The sequence below is a fragment of the Acinonyx jubatus genome, chromosome D2, assembly GCF_027475565.1.
Source record: "Acinonyx jubatus isolate Ajub_Pintada_27869175 chromosome D2, VMU_Ajub_asm_v1.0, whole genome shotgun sequence".
NCBI lineage: Eukaryota > Metazoa > Chordata > Mammalia > Carnivora > Felidae > Acinonyx > Acinonyx jubatus.
The window spans coordinates 76,742,234-76,751,151 of record NC_069393.1 but is presented as its reverse complement, the minus strand read 5'-3'; the positions used below and the strand labels follow the sequence as shown (position 1 = coordinate 76,751,151).

Here is an 8,918-nt window from a genome sequence, read left to right as displayed (position 1 = left end):
GGCACAGGTGAGCCAGGCCCTGAAAGCAAGTTGCCAAGGGAGGAGAGAGCTGTCTGAGATATGGGGGAGAGGGGCGGGGGGGGGCATGAACAGTAGCTGAGAAACTCATTCCAAGAGCCACGGATCGAGCGTTTTGATGGAGCTTGAGGAATTAAGATTGCAGAGGCAAGCAAGGACCTGAGAGAGGCTGAGTCTTCACCCTGAAGGCACTGAGCAGTCTTTGTGGGCTTGTAAGCAGCAGCGACATGGTTAGAATGTCCCCCCGCCACGTGCTCTGCCCACTCTGGTCCCCTGGGTTCCACCCCTCCAGGCACATGGTCGTGTGTGTCCATTTCACCCCAGGGCATCATCTGATACCTAAACTCAGACCTCACAATAGGCCCCAAGTAGGCCAGTTATGATGCAGGAAGAGTTCGTAACTATCTCTTGGGTTCCCGCTAAAATGTCCTAGAAAGAAACTCCAGGCATTAACACCTCCCATCCTCGCGTATTGCCAGAGTATGATCAGGGAATGGGAGAATGGCTTCCAGAAGACTGGGAAACAGAGGCCCCAAGAAAGGAAGTCTGCAGAGGGCAGGTGGAGGATGAGTGGAGCGCCAGTCAGAATGTCTAACACAAGCGATTCCTTTTGGGATAAAGCCCCCCTGTGCTGTCAGCGGGGTCTGAGTTCTACTTCACCGTTGGGGTGAGCGGAGCCTGGGCTTCGGGTCCTGTCCTTCCCACCCCTCCCAGAACGAGCCAAGGGGAGGACCCCACCCCGGTCACCGTGGCCCTCGCCTGTCTAAGGCAGGGCCGCCCTTTGTGACGCTTCCCACCCCAAAACTAAAAGTCGTGACACCCTTCCTGGGGTTCTCCTACACCTGACTCTTTGCCTTTCAGGATATGGACCAAATCCTACAAATCGGATCCACGCATCGCCCTCGGAAAATACTCCCCCTTGGAAAAAGAGATCCTAGTAAGTGTCCTGAAGCTGATTCGCAGGGAGGCCCCGCTGGAGCCAGGCAGCCAGGCTGGGAGGGGTGGAGCCAGAGGTTCAAAACCCACCAGCAACGGACATACAAGGTTCCCAGAGGCCTCACTCGAAGCTTCCCACACTTGCACTGCAAATACTATCTTGTTTCAAAGTTCTGATTAGGAATAGCACTGTGAGGGCTGCTGGCTTGTAGGTAAGGAGAGTCAGGATTTGAACTCCGGCCTGTCCGACCCCAAAGCTCCCACCGCAGAGGGGCCCAGACACTCAGCGGCAGATGGGGACAGGGGCCACCAGGCGATTCTTTCTGGGGGCACCCCCTGCTGCTGCCCCGTTGAGATTTTTGATAGTCCCCTTCACGTTGTCAGCGGCTGGGTGGTGTCCACACCACGGCGGCAAGGAGATTTCTGACCCACAAGCAAGAGGAGGAGTGGGAAATGCTCAAGGAGCTCCAGTCGCTGTCTCCGGACTACAAGCGGGCGCTGGAGTTCGGAACACAGCATCCCCGTCCCTGTGCCGCCTGCAGGCCTCTGGAAAAACTGTGGACGGCCAAGGTGATCGTGCCCCCAGAGGAGTTCAGAATGCCCCAGCGCGAGAAGCTCACTGTCATCAGGCACGTAGAACGGATGCAGCTTGCTCGAGCCCTACGGAATAAGCAGCTGTTGCCCTACATCGAGAGGCTCAGGGGCTCTTCATTTCTGTCTGGAGGGGGCCTGGGCCCAATGGCAAAAGACAAGACCAGGGAAGACGAGGACAGCGAGGTCGTGGCTTTCTACGACTCTGCCAAGCAAGAGGAGAGAGGCGAGGCAGAGAACAAAGCCACAAGCAGACGAGAAATAAAAATGAACGTCATCTTCAAGTCAGAAGAACCGAAACAATGTCTCACATGCCATCCAAATGATCAGAAACCGTTCTTCCCCACCAAGAAAGCGGAACGGTCCATCACTGGCCTAACCAACCGAAATCTTTTCCGCTTAGCTGAGTTCCCTGGTGACCTAATGCTGATGAGTCAGGATTTTATTTCCCGGGGAGTCCACCCCGCTGATATGACAAAGGCCAGCCTCCTGGGGGAAGACAGCGTCTGGAAAGGGTACGTGCACAAAGCTCTTTAGTATTAAAGTCTTACTTATTGCCATGGTAACCAAAGACCCTGGTCCTTTTCACTCCTGCAGCTTTGCCCCCGGGGTCCTGGGGTCTCCAGGCTTCTCAGGGTAACACCTAACAGCAAGGCTTCCTGTTTTCAGGCATCTCTTCGCTCTTGGCTCTCAGCTGGCACCGTCATCCCAGAGCCCAGGCCTTTCCAGCATGCAGGCCTCTCCGCTTTGCCTTATTTCCAGGGGTCTTATGTCAGTTGCCCACTCCTGTGAAACGAATCACCCTCAAATCCAGTGGCTTAAAACTGCAATCGTTAATTTAGCTTGAAATCCTGTGGGTCAGCAATTTAGCCTGGGCTCAGTTGGGTTCCTCATGTGTCCACAGTCAACCACGGGTCAGTTAGGTGACTCTCCTGAGGGTTGACAGCTATCAGCTGGGTCAGTGGAAGTGACTGGGCCACATGCTTCCTTCCTGCAGCAGGCTGGCCCAGGCCCGTTCACAGGGCCACTGCAGGATCCAAGAGAGTAAGTGGATGTTTGCAAAGCCCCTGAAAGCCAAGACTCAGAACTGGCACACCGTCCCTTTGTCACATTCTGTTGGCCACAGCAAGATACGAGGGTGGGCAAGTAGACTTCATCTCTGGATAGGAAGAGGAGGAGGGTCATACTGCAAAGGGCACGAACACAGGGAAGCAGGTACGGCCGGGACCATGACTGCAATCACTCCACCACTGAGTCCCTGGAGCTGGGACCAACCTATAGCCCAGATGGGGAAAAGAATATTACTCAAGGAGAAGGTTGCCCAGCCAGAAAGTCTAGAGGTCAGTTCCATGCTTCCCACTTCTTAGGGAAGCAGCTCCTACCTATGAAGGTAAAGCCCACCTGCTCCTGGCCGACCTGCTCTTGAATCTAACCAGGGGACTTCCACCTTCCTTCTCAAGCCAAGTGCAGGCACAGGGCATGCACGGATGCCATGTGCACAGTCCTCTAGGCATGTCTGCAGGTGGGTCCAGGGTCCCTGAGGTCAGCTCTTGCTGCTCCCATTAAGGCCCTGCCTGTGCCCCCGAGGTGGCAGATCCAGGAGGCAGCACCTGGGGCAGCACGTTTGGCACCTGAGAAACAGGACACACTCATTTCATATCTGCATCTGAAGCACAGAAAGGTCTTTCAGTGAATTACACTCTGTCCTCAGCAATCTGCGCACAGTTGGAAAGATGCCGAACCTGCGCCCATGGCCCGCAGCTTCCTGGGACAAGGCCAGATTTCTCTCTGGCTCCCTCTTCTGGGGTTGGGCATGGGGTTCTCACGTCAGCTCCTTCAGAACCCCTGCTGCCCTCTCCGCAGAGGCTGAGCCATGGGCAGGAAGGGGGCTTCTCTCTCTCCCAGTTTCCAGGATAACTCTGTTGGTCACAGGGGCCAACTTAACCTACTTCACTTGAAGCATTGTGTAGGTAGATGCTGTGGTTCACGATTCAGGGTGTCGAAATCACATGAGCAAGGTGCACACACCAGCTGTGTCTTTTCACGATGTCAGCTTTATTCAGTCATAAAGCAAGGTTGTTAACATTCCAACCTCAATGACGTTCCGCAAGGCATTTAACTTGGCTTCATACACGTCGCACGAGACAAAACAAGTCATACATCAGGCCATAAACAACAAGGGAGGAAGGTAACGTGTCCGTGAGCATGCCGTTGGTCTGTGGACTTAGTCTGGTCCTGGCCAGCCCTTGGCGTTCTCTGCTTCTTATGTTCAAACAGTGGAAGATCCCAGTGTTCAGACAGCAGTCGGGCAGAAACCTCGGGGGCAGTTGCCCTTCTTATGTGGTCAGACGTGGAGTCGCGGTCTGGGGAGTCTGACAGTTTCCTGCCAAAGTCCTCCCTTTTTAAAATTAATTATTAGTTAATAATAATAATTCATTATGTTCATTCATTTTGAGAGAGAGCATGCACGAGCAAGTGAGGGGCAGATAGAGAAGGAGAGAGAGAGAGAATCCCAAGCAGGCTCTGCGTTGTCAGCACAGAGCCCGGAGCGGGGCTCGGAGCCATGATCCATAAGATCGTGACCTGAGCCGGAATCAAGAGTCAGATGCTTACCTGACTGAGCCACCCAGGTGTCCCTAAAAGCCCTGCCTTTGAAAAGCTTAATCCTTCAGAGACCTCTTCTGGTTCCACTGATTATTAGTTCCGGGTTCTCTCAGGCTCTCTTGGCCTTGCTGATTATCAGTTCTTGTACCTCGAGTACACTCTGGTTTTAGTGATACCTATTCTCCGTTACTGCTCTTTGGCTCTTTACATCACTGCTTGACGTGAGTGACTCCGTCTTGCTCTCTACACTATTCCTTGTCTCAGCCTAAACATCACCTCCACAGAGACAAAGGTCACCAAGTGCTTCATATATCTGGGCTTCATCGACAAGATGAAGTCGTCTGCCCTAAGCTTCCCCACCCCAACACCCGCTGGTGAAGAGGAAGTAGAAAAAGATAGTTATAACGATCTTTCAGCACAGTGTCCCCCAAAAGCAGAATATCTGATGCACTAAGCCGATTTCCTTGTTCCTTGCCGGGGAAGTCTTTTTGACCTTGAACTAACTTGGACTTTTCTAGAGGGCTCCTGGAAAAACTCCAAAGCATTTGTTCTCTCTCCTTATAAAAAGAAAGATATGAAAGTAATTAGGCTTATTTGACATGTTAAATTACATGGAAACATTGTCTGATAAGAAGTGATGTCTGACCCCTTTAGGTTATATTGGGATGGGTACAAATTGTTAATATAAGTTTTCTAGAAACTGTATGACATCCCTTGAAATCTATCCTGGCATAATGTTGTCAGTCATTAATTCTAGTTGTTAACTTAAAATGTTGTGTGTCACAGAAATAATGAAATCTCCTTGTCTGTTGCATTGTGATGAACTCTCATCGGATCTTTAACCATGGCCATTTTTGAGGCTTTTGTGTTTTACAGACCATTATTCTTTTACTCTGGTGCTTTTGCAAAAAAGCTCCATTTTCCAGAAGATTCGTGGAAGGAACATGACAAGGGGAGGTTTCTGATAACTTTAAGATCATACCACTGATCTGGGTGAGAAATTCCAGAATTCTAGTGGAAAACCTGGGTTCATAAAACCACTAACAAAAGATCAAAATCAACAAGAATTAATTGCGTGGGGCTGAATAAACTCCTGAGGGTGATTATGACTTTTGCTTTAAAACATCACTAGTTTTGGGCTACCTGGGTGGTTCAGCCAGTTGAGCGTCCAACTTGACTCAGGTCATGATCTCACAGTTCATGAGTTCGAGCCCTGCGTTGGGCTCACTGCTGTCAGCGTGGAGCCTGCTTCGGATTCTGTGTCTCCCTCTCTCTCTGCCCCTCCCCTGCTCACTCTCTCTCTCTCCCTCTCTCAAAAATAAATAAACCTTAAAAAAATATCACTAGTTTCTTAATGTTTTGATTTTCCAGATTTAAGAAGACATGTTTTTCTCTTTTCTCTTAAATTCTTTATGACTTGTAGCAATTTGGTAAAGTCTACCTTTGTGAACGAAAATGAAACAATTACTTTTTTTCCCTCCAGAATTTGGGAATTCTTACTGACTATTCTTATTTTCATGGCAATATAGTTATTTGCAGAAGTTCAATAAGAACCCGATTTATCTCCTTATAACAGGACACAAATTGAAACATTGGTATGTTACCAAGGCTTTGACTGGAATGCCATTTTTGACATGAATCAGATGTGACCAGACAACTTTAAAAACTAAGGTTGACTTTACGGAGCCAAAAAAGCCCCTTAAAAAAAAAAAAAACAAACTGGGCTGGTACCTTGCTTACAGTGTTCCTGGAAGCCTGGCCATCTGACTAAGGAAGGTCACTTCCTGGGAGGCCCAGGAAACCCAGGATATCTTGGGGACCTCAAGAAGAGTGGAACTGATCCAAATCTATATGTATCATATGCAAAATCTGATCATGAGTCCTTGGCTTAGCTTCTTAGCCTTGAGAGGCATTAAAAAAATCTAATTTCATGCAAAGTTCTAGCAAAGCAGATTAAAAAGAACTTATACGGTCCCCACTATTCTTGCTGCATTTACATAAGTAATCAGCCCATATTCAACGAGACTAGACTTATATTGCAAACCTTGTTTTGATTATCTCTGAGAGACATGGGGGTGACTCTAGAGGGATAATTGTATCTTACGAGAAAACTATAGCACACCCATATGGGTGGTAGATTTAGCCTTGTTCATTGGCTTTGAGGTTTTGTTATCTACCTGTAAACTGGACTCAACCCTGAATCCTTTTAGCCTCTTCTGATATCTGGCTACAACTCCCCAAATTAATGTTTCCAATTATTCTCCCATCCTCCTGACGTGGAATCATTCAGCACGAAAACAGCTCTTTTCCTGAAGACACTCCAGTTACAGCAGGACAACTTGATATAAACTTCAGAGAAATGCCACCGTGGCTCATGTTTAGACAATTTTTACATCTGTTGCTGTGTGGGCCACTCAGGAAGTTCACCCAGAACACCTGATGATGTTTTTCCTTGCCCTTCCTCTCTGAAACTGGTCATAAAACTCCCATGTGAAAGGGACCTCCCCCGTGCCAGAAGGAAGGAAGTATCCTTATCACCAGAGGTAAGAAACTTGGGGCCAAGGTATCTATACAAACGAAACACATTAAGATCATCTTCCTAGTTACTTCCTAGTTATCTTCCTAGTTACTTCTTCACCATTTACTACTCCCCTCCCCCCAAACCCCTTTGTCTTGTCAGATCTTCACAAATCTACTGTTTGTCTAAAAAGTGTAAAAACTTCCTGCTCTGGTAACTTCTGGTAACTTCTGGTCTTTGTTCTCTTGGGAAGGTTCCCATGTACATGTAACAACTTAGCAAAATTTGACTCCTTTTCTCCTATTAGCCTGTCTTTGTCAGTTTAATTTTTGGACCACGCAGGTATCCTAAGAAGGTTGGAGAAGTTTCCCTGCTTACCACATGCATGACGGTCACCTTCCCTTAGTGTTTTGTCCATTTCCAAAGGCAGTCAGGGCATAGAACCTGATAAATACCAAGAATACCAAGAGGGAAGTATACTAAATATAACGCTCGGAAAACACCCATCCTCAAGGTTTACATAAAAAAAGAGTCTTACTGACTTATGTAACCTTAAACTTCATTGGCTAGACTTTGAAAAATTGCATCATGGAAACTGTGACCCTCACTAGAACAATGGCCCATATATTGCTACTTCTGGCTACAATTTCACATCCACCCTGCAAAAAAAAACAAAAACAAAAACAAAACAAAACAAAACAAAACAAACAAACAAAAAAAGAACCTCACTCTCCGTTTGAACAATTATCACTCGTCTTTGGTACACACTCAGAATTCTTCATATGAAACAGATCCAGAACATTCGGAAAACTTCATTTTCAGGGACATTATCTAAATTCCTATATAGATTAAATAATCACCCGCTTGCACGTCTCTTTTTCTGTTGTATTCTGTGGTAATTGCCACCTGAGTGAGTAAGCACAGACGACGTAAAGTCCACAAGAGTACCCCCAAGCATCACTGGATGTTCACTCCCTGCCAGTTAGACTCATCACTCCACATTTGGCAAACGCTCTTTCTGGCAAGGCGGATAGCTTTTAGCATCTAAGGCCGGCCCTTGTCTTGAAATGCGTTCAATCACAGCTTCTGACGACTCAACTCATTCTCCCATGTCAGGGGTGTCCCGGTCATTTGGAAAAAGAGTGTAGAGGACATTCTTTTCTGCTTAGAGGGGAATGTTTTCCATTGAAACCTGAAACACACAGAAACTTTTTCATGATTTATAAAGCATTTCGGGTTTCAAAACCATGGTGGCATTGAAGGGCTTATACTCTGGGGGGAGAAAATGTTGACCGATTTTATTTTCATCCTAATGAGTACCGGGTTCATAACCATCCAAAGGTAAACATTATAACCTTAGAACCTGATTCCTCCAGTAGCTGAAGGAAAAAAAGGTGGGACAAACATGTTGTCCACATTGCCCCTCCGTCCTGGCTGGCTGTGCCCATAGTGTGCGAGAGGGAGGGTATCCCTTTTTTCTTTTCTGGGCTGTATGGCTGTTCCAAGAATTAAATTGACATAGGACAGATTAACGAGGGGGGAAAATTTGATTATGTATGTACTTATAGAGCCCCCCAAAGGTATGAAACTTGAAAGACAGCCAGATGATTGAGACTGACATACTATCTTGAGAGAAAAAAAAAAAGGGATGGGAGTTTGGGGCTTCTAGAGGAGGGGGGGGGTCACGGTTTAAGGGGAAGTGACAGGAAGAAAAATATAAGAAACAAAGGTTGACTTGTGATGCAAGTAAGTCTCTCAGGTGAAACATGAAGGTGATCTCTGGATGTAGCTCCCTTCCTGGTACAGGTACACTTTCTAACAGAAATTTCCTTTATGAATATGGTACCCTTACAGATGGGTAACCCCCGTTTCACAGCTTCTCCTGCATTTGCGCTTTCTCAAAAGTAATCAGTTCCAAATAATCCTTATACCAAAGAGGCATATTTTGTGATGGTGATATTCTGTTCCCCTTAATAGGTCTTCTGATTTTGAGTTATCTTTGCACCTTTGAATAAATCCCATTTTTGATGACTATTTTTTTTATACTGCTAGATTCAATTTCCTAAAAATCTATCCCATTCTATTTTGTTTTCTCTCACGGTGGCATCTATGCTCAAAATCAGATTGCACAGTTTCCTGCCTGTACTGTTCTAGCCCATCACTCACATGAAATTATAATTGTATTATTGCAAGGTGATAAAATAAATTGAAGAGCCTTTCACCTTCTGTAAGATACTTTATTCTTTGCTAG

At 46.9% G+C, this 8,918-nt stretch overlaps 1 protein-coding gene across 1 annotated transcript; it reads left to right on the top strand.

The window, feature by feature from the left end:
- The first annotated feature begins 408 nt into the window (after positions 1-408).
- CD2H10orf120 (chromosome D2 C10orf120 homolog) lies at positions 409-3,781 on the top strand. Its single transcript, XM_015065905.3, has 3 exons — positions 409-685; positions 880-955; positions 1,339-3,781. Exons 1-3 carry the CDS (start codon positions 501-503, stop codon positions 2,080-2,082), a joined length of 1,005 nt encoding a protein of 334 aa, XP_014921391.1. The 5' UTR covers positions 409-500; the 3' UTR covers positions 2,083-3,781.
- Positions 3,782-8,918: the final 5,137 nt, after the last annotated feature.